Genomic DNA, 20778 nt, shown 5'->3' on the forward strand with positions numbered 1-20778 from the left:
AATTGCCTTGATTTCTGGGTCCTTTAGATTCTTCTGAGCCATCATTTGTCATCATCAGGAACATGGCCAGAAACGACCCCAAGCGCAACTCCTATCCATAGAGGCAGTGACTCCTTTGGGAGCCCCAGTCCTGCCCAGCCAGTGGATGGAGCATATGAGCCAGTGGCTGGAGACCAGGGCATCTAGTGTCCTGTACTAGCTGCAGGAAATGTCCACTCTGTGGCCTCCAACTCTGATTTTCACTGGGGTGCAGTGGAGTGCCCAGACTTGGGGTGAAATCCCAGCTCCACCACTGAGTTGCCGTGTGACCAGTGTGGGCCTCTGAGGTCCCAGCACCAGAAGAGATGGAGGCCCTTCTGCCTACCTTGGGTTGCAGCCGCTCCCCCTCCACCAGGAACTCAGCACTGCCCTTGGACACAGTTGCCAGCCCTTTCACCAGTCTGTGGCAGACGTTGGGTCCAATTCCAAAGCTATAGCACCTGGAGGAGGGGGACAAGAGAGGCTGCTACTTCCCATCCTCTCTGCCATTTTTGTCCCCTGATGGGGAAAGGGGCAGATCATGATCCAGCAGAGCTATCTCAGAGCTGGCCCCAGCTTCAGGTAGAGGGTGAGGGAGAAGAAAGAGGGCCATCAGTGGGCATTCACATTCACACATGGACAGCCCATCCCCTCCCGCCCCAGCACAGAGTCGAAGCAGGTAGGACTTCTTCTGCCTAGACTGCTCTTTGAGACCTGGATGCAGAGGTGTGGGCATCTTATCCCTCCTGAACCACTGTGGGGAAAAGGCAAACTTTGAAGTTGGCCACACCATCCTGGAAGCAAAGCTCTGTAGGAATTGTGGGTCCCCTCTTCTCCTCCTGGCACTTTCCACGTTGCCCCAGTTCTGACATCCCCAGCCCAGGGCAGCCCAGAGTAACCGAGCCCTAAACCTTCAGCCCTGTGCCCACCTGGTGGAGAAGGCATGGTTTCGCAGCAGCTCCAGCACCTTCCCGGTGTTGTTGACGGCACCATCTGTGATGACGAAGAGCAGCCTCGGGTGGCCTCGGGGCACTGGCTGCCGGATGACCCACTTGAGCGGGGAGAGAATGTTGGTGCCACCCATGTCAGCTTGCATTCTCCGGATGTTGTCACATGCCTTGGCCAAACTCTCCTGCAGAGAAGGGTCATGGGCAGGGGGATCGTCCCCAGGGTCATTATATGGTGTGGAGACTCTAAGCCCCTTGGAGGATGAATCCTTTGTTTCCCAGGATCTTAGTTCAGCCTCACTGGAGCTGACTCACGTTCCCAGTTTCATCTCTGCCCCACGCACAGGAAGAATGGGTGGCCACTTTGGTGTGAGTCTGCCCAATAACACCACCTACCAATGCCCCAAATGCCACCATTCATGATGTATTAACCTACTGTTGTCCTTTCTTTGTTCCTCTTTCAAAATATAAACACCCCTGGAAAAGGTAGCGCATCAAGCCCTAACTGCCCAGCACAAATGAGGTTTCCTTTTCTGGTGAGTGAGGCAGGAGATATGGTGGAAAGACCACAAGACTAGAAATTTTAAGACTTGAGTCCTGGCCTGACTGTGGCACTAAATCCCTATGATACTCTGAGGAAACCATTTCCCCAATCTGGGTTTCAGATTTCCTCCCTCCTGGACCGACACTGTGAGACCCAACTGGCCAAGGATTCCTGCCACTGGATGGACGTCCCTGTAGCAAGGACAGGTTCTCACTGGACATCAGATGTTTTCCTGCTCCTGACTCAGGAAGATGCTCCCCCAACATCCACAGTTGGAGTAATGGAATATAACAAAAGTCTTAAAAAACTGTATATGTACCTTTGGAACCAGCAAGACTAGGCATTTATTCCAAGCGAATCATTAAGGATGTATGCGAAGTATTTGCTGCAAAGATAACTAAATAGAAAGAAATGGAGACAACTTAAATGCCCACCTGTAGCGGTTTAGTTAAATAAGTCGCAGCCTATCTGTGTAGTGAAATAGTAGGCAGCTATTGAAAATTACGTTGTAGATGAATACTTACTAGCATGGACACATGCTCATGATAGGCTGTCTTGTTAGAAAAATAGGTTGCAGAAAGTATGGGAGGTCTAACCCTACCTTTATTGAAAATGTATGTAAATGCTTAGAGCAAGAAGAGATTTATACTAAGCTCTTAACAGTGGTTTTTCTTTTCTTCTGACTGATCATGGGAGATTTTCAGATTTTTCATTTTGATTATCTAGATTTAAAAATTGTGGGACAATCAATATATATTATTTCTGTATTTAAAAAACTGACAAATAAGTTATTTTTAATTGAAAAGTCGCTCCTATGCCCTTCTTTCCTCCCTCCCTTCCATCCTTCCCTCCCTTCCTTCCTTCCTTCCTGTTCCTAGACCTGGGTAAGATGTCCGCCACCCTCCCACCTTTATTTTGGCTGTGCTTCATGGCTTGTAGGATCTCAGTTCCCCAACCAGGGATGGAACCTGGACCACAACGGTGAAAGCCCGGACTCCTAACCACTAGGCCACCAGGGAACTCCCTAGGATGCTCCCATTTTGAACATCCTATTGGGGCCAAGGGTCCTCTAGTTACAAACTGTTACCTTGAGCCCTGCGAGCGCCATTCTTAGTCCACTCACTCACCTGTTCACTCCTCTATTCCTTGTTATTCACTCCTTTAGCACTCCTTGCATGAGTCTATCATTCTAATGAGATGGAGGCTTCAGTGAGTGGGAGGCCTAAGATATATCCTCTCCCTACCCCTTCCCTCTACCCCCTCCCAGCGTACATCCATATTTTGCCTCACATGATCTTTATTTTAAGGAGGGGGGAGGCCAGAAGACTGCCTACATGGAGATAGCCTCCCTTTGGTTCTTTGCTCCTGGCATCATCTAGGTTCTATATGTGTGAACAGGTTCTATGAGGGCAGGCCTCGGGGTTACCTCCTCTTTCCTCTTCCTTCCTTGCCTCTGTTTCTCACCACCTGACCCCTTCTGGTCCCAGCCATGCCCACTCCTTACCTCATTGTAGGTCTGACTGGAAGGGAAGAGGGTCTTAAACGTGGATCCAAAGCCAATGACATTGAAGAGGCAGGCTGGCATGAGGCTCTTAAGAGCGACCAGCATGGCATCCTGACAGGTAAGAAAGGAATTTTTAGGATTCAGGAAGGAGTTCTTAGCTTGGCCATCACACAGCGTTGTTCTCATAGCAGCACAGAAGCAGCCTCCAAGTGGACCTTTCACCCTCTGTCTGCACCCAACATCACTTTCTCCCCCAGATAAAGAAATTCGCTGATGTTGACCAGAGGCTGAGCCAAAGCCATCATCATAAAAGTCCTCATCTGTGTAGCAAGTCTGATTTCTCAAAGCCATTCTATCACAGTTTTCCAGTTTCGTTTCACCTCCTACTGACCCTGAGCGGTAAGGAGAGCAGGGAGCGCCCACCGCCTTCCACCAAAACAAAACTGACGTCTAAGGGAGGCACGTGGCCTGGTCCAGGTCCCACTGGTGATGAAGTAGCCTTTTGCTTCAAGGTCTGTGAGCAGTAAAGAGTCTTAACCTATTTAACTATGCAACACCAGGAGACTTTGATCAATGTATATTCTAAAAAATAATGACAAAGAGAGAAGGTGGAGGAGATGACAAGAGGGAAAATGATGATTTTGATGATAAAGATGATACAATGCAATGATAAATGTCAAGAATTACTATATGCTAAGCACTTTGTATTCAGTGTCTCATTTAACCTCTGTAACACGTATGATAGCATAGCGGTTAAGGAGATACACTTTGAAGTTAAACGTATCTGGGCTTCAATCTCACCTTTGCTATTACTAACTTGACCTTGGGCTAGTTATATCACTCCTTTGAACCTCAGTGTGGCACACAGTAAACATTCAGTAAATGGTTATTATTACCAGCCCCATGAGATACATATCAGTATCAATGCCTCTGTTTTACAGATAAGGAAACTGAGGCTCAGAGGGTTAAGGAATTGCACTGGATCGTAAAACCTGAGAATAGGACTGAGGCTTTTGAAGCATAGCTCCGAGATCTTTATTTATGTTGGCCCTGCCTTGGCACAGAACTCAGGAATGAGTGGCTTTCCCTCATCCCTATAGAGTTATTGATGGCACCCCAGGGATCTCAGCATAGCTTCAGAGAAACAAACTGTCATACTCCAAAATCTTGAAGGAAACAGCAGCAAGTAGATCCTGGCAACTTTTACACCATGTGGCCTTCCAGGCTCTGCAGCCCTGCAGCCCCTCTTCCACTCCCCTCTGTAAATATTGACATTAATGTTCTGTCCATCCCCTTTTGTTGCTTGTGTCAATATGTTTTGTTTTTCTGCAAAAGAAGTCAATGTGTTTATTTTTCATTAGTTACTGATGTGTGTTGCTGCTAGGAGGAGAGTCTGCTGGTCCATATGGATTGTCTCTGCTCGCACCTATTAGAATTTTAAAGCCATGTTTTTGGCAGCAAGTAGCAGCTGAAGAATGAGACCAGCTGCAGGAAATTAAATTGGCTGAACTTTCCCCTTTGGCATGGCTGTTTGGATTTCTATTCTCTCCTACCTCCCTAAGCCCAGTTTTTCCTACAACTTCAACCTAATGAGCCACCTAATGGCTCAAGCAACCCTTCAATGGCCTCATTGTCAGTGGGGAAAGGGGTGTGTGGCCTGAGTAATTTCTGCGACTTTTTCTAAATGGGACGCGTTTAGCAGAATGGATTGTGCCGATGCAAAGTCATTTGTGAAAAGGATGACCTCGAGCTCACTGAGCTGAACTGGAAAAGAAAGCAAGAGCGACTCCAAGGGGAAAGGGACTGAGATGTGAACCAAGTTATTGTCAGAGAATCCTGACAATAGGTCTCTAGCTCAGGAACTGGATTTCTACTCATGAACCAGCTTCATCTCACTGGTGGTAACTGCCTGGAACACCGAGATGAGAAGGAGGTAGAGACTGAATCCAGGCTCAGCACTGAAAAAAAGTGTCATGGTCAATTACTGATGTCTGTCTGGGCTTGGAGGAGGGGAACAGAGGGATGTGTGACATATGTTTGCCCTCCTTGAATGAATCCTTCTTTCTTATTTTACAGAAAGAGTAAATGAAGCCAGAGTTGAGAATCAACTTGTCCAAAGCCACATAGTGAGTCAGTGGTAGAATTGACTCTGGAACCCAGGCATTGTTTTTCTCAGAGCCATGTAGCAGGAATGACAATCAGAGAAGAGAGGTTGTCTCAGTGGAAGAGTCTGTATAATTCCCTATTGGCAATGTAGGGAAAATGAGCACTGAATACAGAAGGTTCAGGTTCCCGCACCAGCTCTGTGATGTTGGGAGGAACATTTAGTGTCCTGGGGACTGAGTTTCCTTACCTGGAAAATGGCAGGGAAAATGGATTAAATGCTCTCTGAGAGATGTTTTAGGTCTGTGATCCTATGATACGTTAGAGTAACTGAAGAGATGTCTTACAAGTTGGTACAGCTGTGGAATGGAATACACATGGCCACACAGTCCTGGAGCATGCTTCAGCACTCCAGCACCGTGGACAGCTCCTTACTTCAATGCCTGCCTTTGATGGTGGGCAGGGGTGGGGAAAAGGTACCAAGCAGTCCTGCATCCCAATGTCAAGAGGCTCAAACAAGAACTTGGATGTCATATATGACTGCTCTGTCATACTTCAAGACCAATCCCAGTCATAGCAAGGCTTAGGAGATAGCTGTCGTCACTGATCCCACTTAAGCCCATTCCTCCTGGCTCATTCTGTTGCTCTGGAAGTAAGAGAGACAAGGTCGGGAGAAGGACAAAATTTCAGGTGACAGCAGAGCCCTCTGCTTGTTCTCTCATCCCTTGCTCTCTTGAACTATGATCCTTTACTGAGTTCAATAAACAGCAACCAAGGGCTTTTTACACATAAACACAGAGCTAGAGCCCATGGGGAGAGGCGGATGAGAAAGAGCTGGTCCTTTTCCTTAATGAGTGGATAATTCCAGAGGAGGAGACAGACATCTGCACAACTAAAAATACAAGGAAGTGTTGGATAATGCCATAATTGTGGTGAATAATCTCCTCATGGAGATGGAACGCTTCTGGATGTTGGGGCGAGGGTTTTATCACTCTTTCCCCTGAACTCCTTCAGAACCCTCCAAAGCATCAAGACCATGCTCCCAGGCAGGCTTGGCTAACAGGGCTATGCCCCTCACTTGACTGTGAGCTCCTTGAGGGCAGGAACTATGTTTACAAACTACCGTCTTTCCAGGTGGCCAAGCACAGGGCTTTGCACATATTAGGCATTTGAAAAAAAAAACCAAAAGAAGGATGAACCACGTCATTTCTACTGGATTCTACACATCCCTTGATGGCAGGGGCCATGTCCAATGAATCTCCAATGTCACGTGGTAGAAACAGTCAGACAGACAGATATGGGTTTAATTTTAGACCATGATCTTGGGTACATTACTGAAACTCTCAGGATGGGCTTTCCTGTTTGGAAAATGGTGACAATTTGGCCCACCTCATAGGATTATTGTCTGGATTAAACACCTAGCTGTGCATTAAGTGGCTACACAGTACCTGACCGAGTAGGCGCTCAGCAAATGCTAGTTCCCTTCCTGTTTGCTCTGTATCCCTCTCCACCTAGTACCTAGTGAGGTGTTTTAGCCAGAACAGGGACACAACAAAGGCGTGTAGAATGCCGAGGGAAGCTACTGATCACTTCATCCCTTGTAAATGGACAGCAGTTAACCTCTGCTCAGATCACTTCAGGGGTTTATTTTGGGAGCGAGTTGAGTTTGGGTGGGGTTTCTATTTAAACTGACATACACAAAAGTTGTTTGTCATTTCTCTTAGCCATGGATAGTCATTTAAGGAACGGGTTCAGGTGTGGAAGGAGGGATGCTTGGGACAGAAAGTGCTGAGAAGCCGGGCACCCTGGGACCCTAGATCCTGGGGGTAGGGATCCTCTTAGAGGTACCTTGACTCGGTGCATGTTGGTCCCATTCATGCTGCCACTCCTGTCGATGAGGAAGATAAACTCGCCATGGGTCTTTCTTAGGTTCGGCTGGACTGACTGGAGGTCAGGACAGAAGTTGAGCATGATGACAGAATGGTGGGGAATGTCCTTATGGAGGCGTTTCCGGATGATTTCTGTCTGGAGGAGAAAGGGAAACTCTCTCACTTGGGCGTTCAAGGGGTCCAGAGCTACTCCTGGGGGTCGTGCTGGTCCCCCATTACTCTCCAAGTCTTGTCAGGATCCCACTCACCCTATGTGTGAAAGACTTCCAGGTTGACCCTACCTGGCTCTTCTGCTAGACATTCACAGGTTGCAGCAACAGAAAGGCCTGGGTTTGAATCCCAGCTCTGTCACCGTCCAGCTGTGTGATATTGGGCAAGACCCTCTTCTGGGTCTGACTCTTGTTTGTAAAACGGGGCAAACAATGTCCATTTCTCAGGGTGGTTCTGAGGATGAACTGAGCTGGCACGCAAATGGGAAGGTCCTGGCACACGTGCAGGTCCTCAGTTGAATAGTGGTTTCTTTCCCTTTCACACCCAGGGGATAAGCCATTCTCTGGCTCGTTTTGGCTGTGAACTTGGATTCTCTGGTTTATTGATTCTCTCTCACTGATAACTTCCTACTCACGCTTCAAATTTTACCTCTTTGGAAAACCTGCCCCCATCTTCCTGGTGGACTTAGTTTCCTCATCCATGAAATGAGGACAAGAGCACATACCTCACTGAGTTGTATGGACTAAATGCAATGCCTGTGAGACGGCTTCCCAGCAGAGAGATTGTCTGCACAGCAGCCATCTACACTCTTGCTCCTGCCATTGCTATTTGTCATGGGGACCCAGGCATGTCTCACACTGTGAGTTTTTGCTCATCTCTCTGTCTCCCCTCTAGCTCGGGGGCTACTTGAAGGCAGGTCATGCTCGAGTCTCTTGCATCGCCAGGGCTTAACATAGAGCTTGGTGCAGAGATGGGCTCAGTAAACATTAAAGGAAGGACAGCACCAGAGTTCTGTATCTTTACATGTGTCCTCTTAGTTGGCCTTGTCACACCACTACTGAACTGTCCTCGACTCTCTGGTCACTTTGCACCAAATCTCATTTCCTCTCTCCTCACTCTGCCGCCCTCTCTCTCCACCTCTACTTTCTCTGTCTCTGTATCTGACTGTCTCTGCGTGTACATATCTCTCTTTGTCTATTTCTCAATTTCTGTCTATTTGGGTCCCTTTCTCAATTCAGTAGATGACATCATCACCTGCTCAGGTGTTCAAACCAAAGACCTAAGAGTTGTCCTCGATTCGTCTCTTTTCCTCACCCCACGCATCCACTCCTTCAGCAGAGGGCTGTCTGTTCTGCAGCTAAAATACATTCTGAACTTGTCCTCTTCTCTCTGTCTCCGCTGCAATCACCCAAGCGCAGGACAGTACCATCTCTTGCCTGGATCTTTGCAATAGCTTCCTCCTGGCCTGATTCCTCTACTTTTATTTCCCCGTGGTCCCTTCTATAGAGAGAAGGCAGTGTGATCTTTCTTGTTACTCTCTTGCTTAAGCAATAGTTTCCCCTCACACCTTGTACCAGGGCTCATGAAGCCCCCCTAAGGACTGACCCCTGCCTACCTGTCCACCTCATGTTTGCCCTACATTTCAGCCATTCTGGGCATCTTTCTGTTTTCCAAACTCATCGCCGTTATTCTGCTTCCAGTTCTTTGTGTGTTCCTCCAACGCTTCACAATCCACCGGGTCTCATATTCAGACAGGCTTTCTCTAAACACCTGGCTGAACAGCACCCGGTACTCATCACTCATTATCATATCGTCCTGCTTCGTGTTTCACAGCCCCCGGCCCTCACCTAAACAGATCTTTCTCATGAGTTTGCTTCTTGTCTGTTTCCCTGTGCTAGAATATAAGCGCCATGAGGAAAGGATGTGTCATTTTCAGTGCTTTCATCCTAGTGCCTAGAACCTATTGGGCACTTAGTGTTTGTTGAATGAATAAATGAGAGGATGAATCTGTGTGGGTCTTTTTGTCTGCTACTGATCTATGTGCATCAGTTTTTTTGTCTTTCTGTCTCTCTCTGCATCTCCATCTCTCATACATAATGTCTCCCCCTGTGTCATTTGCCCCCTCTTTGCTAAATCGCAGTTTTTGACAGTTCATCCCACTCACTCTTCCTGATTGATGCCTCTGGATGCCCTCCTCCCTCCCACTGGGAGCTCCTTTGCCAAAAGCCACTGCCCAGCCTGGCCCTTTTGACGACAGAGCCCAAGGCAGCAATAGCCACATCTGGTAGTGACAGGAGCCCGATTTTTGCCTCTCCGAGGCATGGGGTGGGGGTCCGGGCTCAGGATCCTCTGATGTCTTGAGCTCCCATTATCCAGTTACAATAAACTCATCACTTCTTAGCAGCTGTGGGTTGATGGCTGTCATCCCTGGAGCTCATGAGGATACAGGGTATTTGCATAACCAACCCAAGGTGGCAAATTAATTCTCATTTGCCTCAGTGGTCCCAGAGCTAATTGATTTAAGGCTTGGCAGGCACGCCTGGGAGGCTCACTGCCAACACCCCTTGCCCACGTGCTGCAGTTCTCAGAGCTGAGTGGCACCCCCGGCATTCCCACCACCGCTATGGGAGCCTGTCTCCAGCCTCTTCTCCCAACTGACTCATCTGGGTGAGGGGGCACCTCTGGCAGGACAGGTGTTTCCAGTGGGGTCTCTAACATGGGGATGGGCATTGAGCCACCTACACCTTCCTTTTGCCAACTCCCCTACCCCCCACCAAGCAGGGGCTTCCAGTGGGATCTCTACCAAAGGGAATGATGTCATCAGCTGTAAGTTATCTCCGCGTTCTTGTGTGTTCCTCTGCCAATCAGGCCAGCAGGAACGGGGTGCCCTTACATCCAGCACAATTGCCCCACATGAGCAAGGCAAAGTCCTTAGCCTCTTTGTCACCAAAGCCAACTCCCTTTTCCCAGCTCACCAGTTATTTTGGGTGCTAAACCTCAGTTTTCTCATCTCAAAAGGGGAGACAATAAAAAGAAGTATCCCGCGATTCTTAAGCCTACCTTGGCACTCAGGACCCAGCTCGATGTGCAGGGTCACGAGCAGGAGGGAGGCTGCGGTGGTGGCTTGTGGCTGTGGCTCAGCATCCTCCTACCCCCTTCCCCACCCCCAACCCCTTGCTGATGGAGCCCTAGCCTTTCACTTCGTGGGGGAGGGGCGGGCAGAGGGAAAGGATCTTTCTCAGGCTTTCCCTGCTCTGCCTTTATTCTTTATCTAATAGCAAGCAGGGATACCAGAGGCAGGAAGAGCAAGAGACCCATTCAGCAGGTGGGAAAAGGGAGGCCCAGGAGTAGAGATGGAGCCGGGAGGGCACCCGGCTGTAGGGTCCTTGGTGCCTCTTGGGGGTGGATTAGCCTGGAGGAGACCAAGGTTGTTTCTGCCACCAGCCTAGAATTTTGCCTGGCTTAGGCACCTTGGTGGCACTAGGAACAGGTGACCTGGCAGGAAGCAGGAGGGCAGTGCCAGGGTGACTGCTGCATCTGGACATCTACTTTCCCTCTGCCACCAGCTTGCTGTGTGACCTCGGGCAAGTCACACCCACCCCCAACCCCAGGTTCAGGCTCCTCATTGGTCCAGCAAAGACCAAGTCCCCGGTGCCACCCCAGTTCTGCCACCCCTGATGTTGCTTCAGTCACCCTCACCTTTCGCTCTGCACTGCTGTCCTTCTTCACCCCTTTAATGAAATCTGTTCTTCCCTTCAAGTGCTGGTCAAACTCTCCCAGGGTCATGTCCCCTTTCTCCATCAGGACATGTGGCATGTAGGGCTCTGCAGAGATGAGATCAGCTCTTGGCACTTGCCCGAGGGTGAGGGTGATGCTGGGGGCCTTGGTGGAGTGGCAGATCTTCACAGTGCGGAGGACTCCCAGTTGGAAAAGGGGGATGGGATCCCTGGCTGCTTGAGGCAGTGTGGGACCCTGAGAAGACTCCTTAGCTGGGAGGCAGGAGAGCCTAGTGGCTGTGGGTGGTTCACTGCCCCTCCCTGGGCCTCAGTGTACCCATCTGTAAAATGGGAGTGATTCTGGGCTCTGATCTTTTTGCATCTAAACATTCGATGAATTCTTAGAGACAAAAGAGTTGCTCCCTGAGAGTTCAGAGCTGCCAGGGTCTCATGGAGCTTAGGGTTTCAAAGATCTCTGCTCAGCTGGCCTGGGGGCAAAGTACACCACTGGGTGGATGAGACCCTGGGGTCTCAGGAGCTAGAATGGGGCAGGAGACACTCAATTCTGCCAGTTAGCGCTAAGTTTCCCAGGCGGCAAGTAGTTGGTCTCCTCCTCTGTCACGTGCCCCTACCCTCTCACTGGCCACTGGGTGGGGGGCCACGTGTCTGTGCCCCATGGGATCAGCACCTCCTCCCTCCCACAGGCATCCTGGGGGCCCCGCCTGGTGCACAGTACCGCTGGGGTGGATGAGGATCTCCACGGGCCGGTCGAAGGTGTGCCTGTTGGCCAGGGTGATAATGATACTCTTGGCGGAGCGTGCGGACGGGGAGGCGTCAGCTCGGATCTCGTGGGTGGGACTCTCCACCCCTGAGTGGCACAGAAAAGTGGGGTAGGCTTAGGAGTCCCCGGAGAGAGAGGAGCTTGTTGGGGGACCCTGAGAATCAGGCCAGAGATGACTGGCACTCCAGCGCCCTCAGGGGCTCCTGACCTGCTGTGTAAAACCGGGGACAGGTCTTCTCAATTTCCCCGTCTGCAAAAGGGGGGCTTAGCTAGATGGGCTCTAATGGCCTTTCCTGCCCTGACCTCAGGATCCAGTGGGGGTCAAAGGAATGGCTTCCTCACAGGGCACAGAAAGAGCTCCATGCTCCATCGGTGGGCACTCCATAAATGCCTCTTGTGTTGGGATGTCCTGCTGCTCTGGGAGAACCCTTGTTGACAAGAAACCACATCCTAGTGTCTCTTTAAAACCTTGACTGGGTGGGGGAGGGGAACCATCAGAACAATGGTACCCGCCTCTGGCCGCTTGTTAGAATCGCCTGGGAACTTTTAAATGTTCCAATGCCCAGGACTCACCCAGACCAATGTCGTCAGAAGCTCTGGGTGGGGGGCGGGGGGCGCGGAAACACCTGGTAACTTTTTTTTTTTGCGGTATGCGGGCCTCTCACTGTTGTGGCCTCTCCCGTTGCGGAGCACAGGCTCCGGATGCGCAGGCTCAGCGGCCATGGCTCACGGGCCCAGCCGCTCCGCGGCATGTGGGATCTTCCCGGACCGGGGCATGAACCCGCGTCTCCTGCATCGGCAGGCGGACTCTCAACCATTGTGCCACCAGGGAAGCCCTGCCTGGGAACTTTTAAATGTTCCAATGCCCAGGACTCACCCCAGACCAATGTCATCAGAAGCTCTGGGGTGGGGTCTAGGTGGTGGGATTTGGAAAGTTCCCCAGCTGATTCTGCCATGCAAGGGGAAGAGCAGGAAGCAGCTTTGTGGCTGTGGCTCCAGAAGAAGACCGAGGACCGCGGACTCCGGACGGCCATGTCCTCGTGGACATTTCCCTGGGGAAGCCATTGAGGTGAGGGTGGGGACAGCCTTGAAACCTGTCCTTGGGAAAGACTCATCTTGGGCCGCATGCTGGTGAGCAGGAAACGGGGGCGAGGGACATGAGCTTCAGGCTGTCTTCCATCTGGGCTGGCCAGCTTTCCCTCCCTCCCCTTCCTTTCCCCAACCCGCCGTGGCCTCGAATCTTCTTTCCAGCCCCATCCGGGTCTAGGCAGCTCCCTCTCACCTGCGAGCAGGCAGGGCCCACGGATCTCCAGCTGGAAGTTGAACTCGTATTCCATGGGGTTGGACACATCGGTGTCCAGGAGAGTCTCCAGGCTCAATTTGTTCCAGGAGTCCAGGTCCCGGGGGCCGAAGCAATGCTTGTCTTTGTTGGGAAGGGGGCCGAGAGGCGGAGGAGGCGGCCAGTCAGGGCTGAGGCAGGGGGGAGAACGAGAAGACATGGAGAAAACGGCAAGTCCCAGGCAGCCCTGGCACCCCAGCAGCCCCACCCAAAAAGGGGCTGAGGGGCTTCCTTCCACCCCAGATGCTGACAGTCTCACTCAGCCTGCCTGCAGGGAGAGCCTGGATTCAGACCTAAGGTACCACTACCTACGATGGATGGGCCAGGCACCAGGCATGGGGGCTCACACTGTTCTCACCACGCCCCCAGAGGAAGGCCTCAGAGCCCTCATCTCCCCCCGCACCACGTGGGGAAACCGAGGCTCAGCTACATGAGGTCACTAGCCTAAGTTGCCACCACTGGGACTCTGCAGTATGCATCCTCACCCGGGTCTCTGTGGCTCGGCCGTGAAGCATTTTACATACGTCACATCGCTTCTGGAATACCTGCTCTGTCTCTGCAAGCTGGGGACCCTCGCATAAAGCCACTTCTCTGAGTCTTGGTTTTCTCATCATTGAATGGGGATAATAATGACACAGCCGTCTTGAGCAAGCGCTTAGCAAAGTGTCACTGCTGAACGCTCAGGTCTCTATCTTTGTCATCCCTCACCCTGTCTCTGATTCTGCTCTATATCCCTCCCCTCTATGGTCATGCCTTCTGAGGTCTTTGATACATGCTCTGAATATGCACATATTTTTGTAAAAGACACCATGACTTTCGGTTGAAAAGAAAGCTTTGTATTAGGAATCTCATTCAATTGCTCCCCTTTCTTTCACCCAACACTGTGTCTGTAAGCTCTGTCCAGGTGGCTGTCTGCAAAGCAAAGTCTTTCCTGCTGATGTGCTATGGCTTGGGGCCATCTGTTATATTGTACGTATTTCTTCCTGCCTTCACCTCCCTGTGTTCACAGACGCCAGCACCATGAACATCTTCATCCGTGTGTTATGTTTGGATGTATAAAAGGATTTTTCTGGGATCCCTGGGTCAAAGGGCACACACCGAGTATTGCCCGAGATTGCTTTCCAGGGTGGCTGGGCCAGTTTCCACTTCCATAAGCAATGAACGAGAGTTTCCTTCTCTCATCCTCACGAACACTTGGTATTATCTATTTTTCTTATTTTTTTCCCATGTCCCTCTATCTAAGCAACTTTGAGGTTCATCAGAATTGGATGCAGGCGTCTCCCAAGAGCATCTCTGTTAACTCTGCCTGCTTTAACAGGCAGGAATTAGCTTATCAGGGCCACCTCAGGGGCACCGGGGACTGCTTGGCCTCTTGTTCCCTGATCCACCAAGGTCTTGAATGTCCCCAGGTCTGCTATGTCCTGCCTCTTCCAAGCACCTGGCTTGGCGCCTATGGCAACATTTATATAGGTGACACACGAGCTGGTGTTCCCTGGCCTGAGACTGGCTGGTGCCACCAGCTTCTCTGTTGTACCAACAAGTGTCCTCACTCCAGATTTCGAGGCCCTACACAGGCTGACTCTCCCACTTTGCTAGAGTCTTACTAGCCTTCCAGCTGCTCTTCCAACATACCAAGTCTGTTGCTGCCTCAGGGCCTTTGCACTTATTGCCTGCTCTGCCCCCTGCCCCGAATGTTCTTCTTCCAGTATACTTCCATGGCCAGCCCCCTTCATTCAGATCAGGCCACAAGTGTTGCCTAAGCCCTGTCTATTCTAGCGAAACTAGCACCCACCCCATCCTGTCCCCCTCTAGCCTCTGTAGCAACTATCTCCATAGAGCTCATCACCCAACAAATGACATGTTTGTGGGCTTATTACTTTATTGTCTGTCTCCCCCCTTAGAATGCTAGCCCCACGAGGGCAGGGACCTTGTCTGTCTAGTTTACTGCTGTATTCCCAGCACCCAAAACAGTACCTGCCCCATGGTAGGTGTTTAATTACTATTTGTGGTGTGGTTGAGGAGTGCCCTCTGGGCTGGCCCCATGTGGGAGGCTAAAATAACCCCTCCCCGTCAGGTCACCTTGAGGTCAGCACTTTAACTGGTGGTGTCCAGGGGTTTGCTGTCACTGTCCTCTGTGTCCCAGTGGGCACGCGCTCCCAGCTGTCCCCATAGCCCAACCAGGGTATGTATGAAACTCCTAGATACATACGGTACATCTTCCCAGATTTCAACTTGGCTCAAAGATTCAGGCTCAAAGCTGGGGAGGGGGAGTTAAGTAGTTTAACTGGTAATTAATTCAAGTGTTGTTTTTCTACCACAGTGGTGCTAATATATTGTGGAACAGATTTTTTTTTTAATGACATGAATTGAATGATAAGATACACGACTTCAAAAGACATCTCCTGTATGCATCAGGCTACTTTAAAACTGGCATCCTCTCTCCCTGCAGAGGAAACGCTAGTCCCCCTGGGCTTACAGGTGGGAAAATGGGAGGAGCCCCAATCTCAGCTGCAGGTGCCTCAGGCTGTGACCCAACCCCTTTTCCCTCCTCCCCCACCGGGGGAGTATAGAGAAACTGTCCTGGAGTGTACCCTCCCGGCCCTGCAAAGCAGAAACTAGCACACCATTGTAAAGCAATTATACTCCAATAAAGACATGTAAAAAAAAAAAAAAATCAAGAAGCTACATTATATTACCAAAAAAAAAAAAGACTCCTTGTTGCTTCGGGGAGAAATCCAAAGTCTGCCAGGGCCACCGGGTGTCCTGTATCTCTGCAGCCTCATCTCATGTCACCTGTCCTTCAGTCCCCCTCTGTGGCCCTGTCCTTGCTGCCTCAGGGCCTTTGCCCCTGCTGTTCTCACCTATAGGAACGCTTCTCTCTGTGCCTATATCCACCCGCCTCCTGGCTCAGCCCTCAGCTGAAATACCATGCCTCAGAGAAGCCTGACCAGGCCCCCAGACCCCCCACTCCCCGGTTGGGTCCCTCTTTTATACTCTTCGCCAATGAACCTCTCCTTTACTGCACTTTTCACATAATTAATTATGCATGCAAGTTCATAAACAGTTCACATTTGTTGTGTTATCTGTTGGATAATGATCTCTCCCACCAAGTTCCAAAAAGGCAAGGGACCATGTGGGTTTCGTGTCCTCTGGGTCCCTAACACCCCCTCCCCATTGTCTAGCACCTAGGTGCTCTGAAAATACCTCTTGAGTGCATTAAAGAAAAAAGCCTGGAAATTCTGATACCAAGCTGTCCAAATCCTAACACTTCTGACCAGTACCAACACAGAGCATTTCAGGGAGATTCTTAAGTGCTCGAAATGTGAGCCGGGGAGGGACAGTTACTGAGACGGGGGCAGCTACAGAGCTCAGCCTCACCTCCTATCCTTCCTACCGGCCCATCTCCCTGCTGCACCCGGGACTCTGGCCTTGTTTGGGCAGGGGGTCCTCACCCATGGGTCTGTTGGTTGGAGGGGCCAGTGCTCTCGGTGCAGAACTGAGGCACGGTTGGGGCGCAGACAGCAGGTAGTAGGACTCTCACAGCCCCGCTGGGCAGCGTCGGGAGCTCCGAGGAGGTGCTGACAAAGATGGTGACGTTCTCCATAGGGGCGATTGTCCCCAGGTTGACCACAAAGAGGATCCGCTCCAAATCCTCGTCCAAAGCCACCTTTCCTGGTGTGCAGGAAGGAGGGATGATGCAGAATGTTTCCTCAGTGCCAGGCCTGGCGTCAGGTACTGTGCATACATTCTCTCCCAACCCTTCTACGCTTGCTGTGTGTTAGGTTAGAGCAGTCTGTTCTGCTGATGGGGAAACTGAGGCTCAGCGTGTGGGTGCAACTTGCTCAAATTACTCAACAAATAACTGATTTATTGAACCAGGATCTGAACCTACATGGGTCTGATGCCAGGCCTGTGCACTTTCCACTGTCTCCTGCGGGGATTGGGAGACTGGGACCCACAAATCCCCAACAGAGGGTCACATCTCTATCCGCAGACTCTATGTCCCCCCGAGAATCACGTTGGAGCATTCCCCCCTCCCCCAGGATCCATGCTGTCTCCTTTCATCTGAAAGGCCCATCCCTCAGTCCTTCTTAGCCCATCCTACCCATCCATCCAACCCCTCCACGAAAACCTCCCTGGTCCCACCTGGACCGCTCTTTCCCTCCTCTGACATTATCTGGACCGCTTTTGGCATAGCCACTGTCAACTTCCTATCGTGGTCCCTACCAGGCATGTCCTAGCTATTCTTCCAGGCTGGGAGAAGTCCTAAAATCTTGGGGGAAACTTTGCATCTCACATCGTGAGTGTTCATTAAAAGATTCTTGAACATCTCCATGATCAGGTGAACAAACTTCACCTCCATCATAAATCCAATGGTAAGAATCTCATATCATATGATCCTTGGTCTGGACTCAAGCCTTGGCTCTGCCACTGACATGCTGTGTGACCTTGGGCCAGTCGCTCACCCTCTCTGAGACGCAGTAGCCGCAGTAGCAGGCATCAGTAACCATGCTGTGAGTACCTACTCTGTGCCAGGGGCTGTGATGGGTGTTCTGCATGCTCTTTGTTGAGATTTGGACGCATAGGATTATTAGTTACAGTTTACAAATGAGGCTTAATTTCTTATCTGAGCTTGCAAGCAACAGGATAGGCAGTCAAATCCTGGTGTGACTGATTCTACAACCTCTGAGCTTAAATGACATGCTCTTCTGTTTTTTAGAGATATCTCAACAATCCTTCTGTTGCCTCCTTTGAGCCTTATCACTCTTTCCAGGTGAGAACAGAAACAATTACCTCTATTTTCCAGATAGTAAGGTGAGGTTCAGAGAGGTTAATTATTGGCCTGAGGTCACACAGGATTCCTGACTCGTAGTGTAGTGCTCTCTCTACCCTATCCCATTGCTGCCCTTTCAGTCTGCCTGAGACTCCAGCCATGCCCAGGCCCTGCCACAGCCTTTCTGGCCTTCTTACCTGCAACAGTTGTAGCTCGGAGGCCAGTGGCATCTAAGTGGCCACCCTCCATCTTGGCTTTGTCCTTGATCTGTACTGTCACGACTCGGTCGGCAATGACTGCCTCAAAGCCGATCACCGTGGTGTACTCATCCAGTGGGTATACAAAGAGACCTGCCAGAGCAGGGTCCAGCATTGCGGGGTGCCCCAGACCCACTCTGCATGCCCCACCCCGGAGAAGGAACTGGAGCCTTTGGTCTGCCATCCGAGTGGATGGTACTCACTGCCACTTGGAGGACTCCAGAGAGAACTTGGGCTGGGGCCTCCCGGTTCTGGGGGCTGGGCAGGAGATGCACAGCCGCAGGCTCTGTGTCAGCTGCAGGGCAGCTGGAAAGGGACGGCTGCTCCCCTGTCCCAGCCAACTCTTACTCTGCTGGCCTGTGAGGCCGGTGTGACCAGGGCTTCTGATTTTTCAAGAGAGAGTGGAAATCTGGATTTTTACGTGACCTGATGTGTGGGACGAATAAGACACCTCTGTGTGGTGGTCCCGTGCATGGCACCCAGGAGCTGGGGCTTTGGAGGAATAGGGCTAGGGTTCTAATCTGGGCCCTGCCCCCTTCCCCAGTCTGGTGACCTTGGATAAAAACATTTAGCATCTCTACGCCTCACAGCCCCATCTGTAAAAATGGGGATAATAGAGCCAAACTCAGGGTCGTTATGAAAATGGAAAAACCAGCCACCACTTATTAAACTACATCCCCCATAGTGCGTGCCCTACATCTTTATATCTCAGTGCTTCTCGAACTTCAAGAGCACATGAATCACCTGGGGCTCTGGTTAAAATGCAGATTCTGACTTAGTGGTTCTGGGACAGGGCCTGAGATTCTGCATTTCTAACCAGCTCTGGGTGATGACGATGGCTGGGGTACCACACTCAGAGGATCAAGGTCGTATCTCATTTCATCTGCCCGCTAACATGAGGGCAGCACAGTGCCGGGCCCATGGTGAACGCTCCACAAATCCCAGCTTTCCATCCCTCAGTTTCCGCATCTACAAAATGGGGGGACTGTCCTTTCTGCACGTGGAAAGCCAAAGGACTGTCCCAGAGCTGTTCAGTAATTTAGTCCCTGGGTTCCTCGCGGGTCTCACTTTAAGCCACCCTCTACAGGCTTCCTTAAACAGAGGAAAAGTGTCATTTGCTCTGCCCAGGAGGTTTCCACAGGGAGGAGACTTTCCCTTGCAGGTTTCTTTTGGGAACTGAAAGAGTTTCAGAAGCTCAGGTCAGGCTGGAGGGTGGTGCGCCGAGACATGAAGTTTGGGGGTTAGGAGGCCCCCGTCACTGTGGATGAGAAGAGATGCTAACCATAACAAGCCTTTACGCAGAACCCTCCTGGCCAGCCTTCCCATAACTCCCTTCCTTAAGTGCAAGGAGAGGGGTGTAATTTACAAACATCTCTTGCAGGGGAACGCCGCTCCACACTCCTGACTGCCTTGCACTGATGACTCATTTGCACACTGTTTTCCATTTTATGCTGTCCTTCCTCATGTATTACCTCATCTGTCCCTCCTGCAAACCCTGGCGTCCAAACAGGTGCAGGAGCACCCTGATGTCGAGAAGGACAGTGGCTTCCCCAAGGTCACGGGGACGAGAGCCACACCTACGACCGGGAGCTCCTGGCTTCCACTGAGTCTGGACGCCTCTCCTACTGTGAGGCTCACTGGGGAAAGTGGAGGACTGACTATCTGACACAGGTGGGCATGTCTCGTGAACATAAATAGGGCTGGGACAGTGGGCTGGGGCCAAGCCCCAATGTGGGTTCGAATCCTGAGCTGACTTGCTACCAGCTTTAAGACCTGTGGGGCAGAAGCGGTATTCCTGTTTCGCAGATGTGGAAACTTGAGACTCAGAGAGGTGACGTGACTTGTCCAGTGTCAATCAGCTAATACATGTCAGGATGGGGATTCTGCTTGGAGGAGCAGGTGGTCCTGGGGAAGCACCAACAGGGATCCTTACCCTGGAAGGGCTGGGCTTCCAGGTTGCCATAGGTGAGGGAGGCGGTGAGACCCAGGGCGTAACCACTGACAAAGGAGGTGACGTCGGATGCGGTGAGGGGCAGGGCTGCCCCTGTGATCTGGTTCAGCAGACCAGGCATCTTGATGGCTACTCAGCCTTCAGGGCCTGCAAGAGACAGGAAGGCAGGAAGTGGGGAGAGACCTCCCATCCCTCCCCAATTCAGTTCTCCCACTTCAGCCCCCACAGGAAGTCAAAGCATTGTTCTCTTCACTTCCCCCAACTACTTCCCACTCAGTGACCCACAGTGACTCTTGACCACCCCTCAGAAGAGAAGGAGTGGTCATTCCGTTTCTTTCCATTTCACAGTAGAGAGACTGAGGCCTAAAGACATGTGACCTGCCCGGATTCACTCAGTGGGTGGGAGCGCAGGCAGGGTTAGAGCCCAGGCAGCCTCGTGTCCAACCTGAGCTCCTCCATGGCAGTGCTCTCCTAGCTCCGGACGGGAGTCCAGGGGCTCTGATCCCACCCCTTTGTCAGTCCTGTGCTCTCTGAGCCTCAGATGCTTCCTCTGCAGAATGAGACGATTGAAATAGCTCACCAAGCCCCTCGTTCGCTGACTTCAGTGAATCTACCCACTACAGTCAACACTTGGGGTGTAAGGGAAGTGAGAAACACCCACCCCCACCACTCCAAAGATACTAAAGTGAAAAGAGCCACCATCCCTCCAGGTGTGCAGACCAAAAGCCTGGGGGCCGTTCTCGGCACCTCTTTTTCCCACCCCCACACCTAAGCTATTGCCAAAGATCATGATTTATCTCTGGGAAGACCCTGGCATCCATCCATGCCTTTGCTCCTCTGCCACCAACATCCCTGCCCCAGCCATCACCATCTCCACCTGGGCCGCAGCTCCTACCTGGCCTCTTGAATAACCCTGGAATCCATTCTCTACCCAGTGGCCAGAATGAACAGACCAACACACAAG

At 51.2% G+C, this 20778-nt stretch overlaps 1 protein-coding gene across 1 annotated transcript in view; it reads right to left on the reverse strand.

Annotated features, from left to right (window-relative positions):
• Window positions 1-19935, reverse strand: part of VWA5B1 (von Willebrand factor A domain containing 5B1) — a 40161-nt gene extending 20226 nt beyond the window's left edge. The window contains exons 1-11 of the mRNA XM_024749978.1: window positions 19797-19935; window positions 17784-17956; window positions 16285-16541; window positions 15651-15660; window positions 12776-12911; window positions 11449-11580; window positions 10696-10820; window positions 6965-7141; window positions 3014-3124; window positions 948-1150; window positions 365-479 (exon numbers count right to left, since the gene is read on the reverse strand). Coding sequence (XP_024605746.1) covers window positions 365-479; window positions 948-1150; window positions 3014-3124; window positions 6965-7141; window positions 10696-10820; window positions 11449-11580; window positions 12776-12911; window positions 15651-15660; window positions 16285-16541; window positions 17784-17956; window positions 19797-19935 — 1578 coding nt within the window. The remainder of the gene's footprint in view (window positions 1-364; window positions 480-947; window positions 1151-3013; window positions 3125-6964; window positions 7142-10695; window positions 10821-11448; window positions 11581-12775; window positions 12912-15650; window positions 15661-16284; window positions 16542-17783; window positions 17957-19796) is intronic.
• Between the last annotated feature and the right edge of the window lie 843 nt (window positions 19936-20778).

This window comes from Neophocaena asiaeorientalis, unplaced genomic scaffold (assembly GCF_003031525.2).
Source record: "Neophocaena asiaeorientalis asiaeorientalis breed wild unplaced genomic scaffold, Neophocaena_asiaeorientalis_V1.1 scaffold275, whole genome shotgun sequence".
NCBI lineage: Eukaryota > Metazoa > Chordata > Mammalia > Artiodactyla > Phocoenidae > Neophocaena > Neophocaena asiaeorientalis.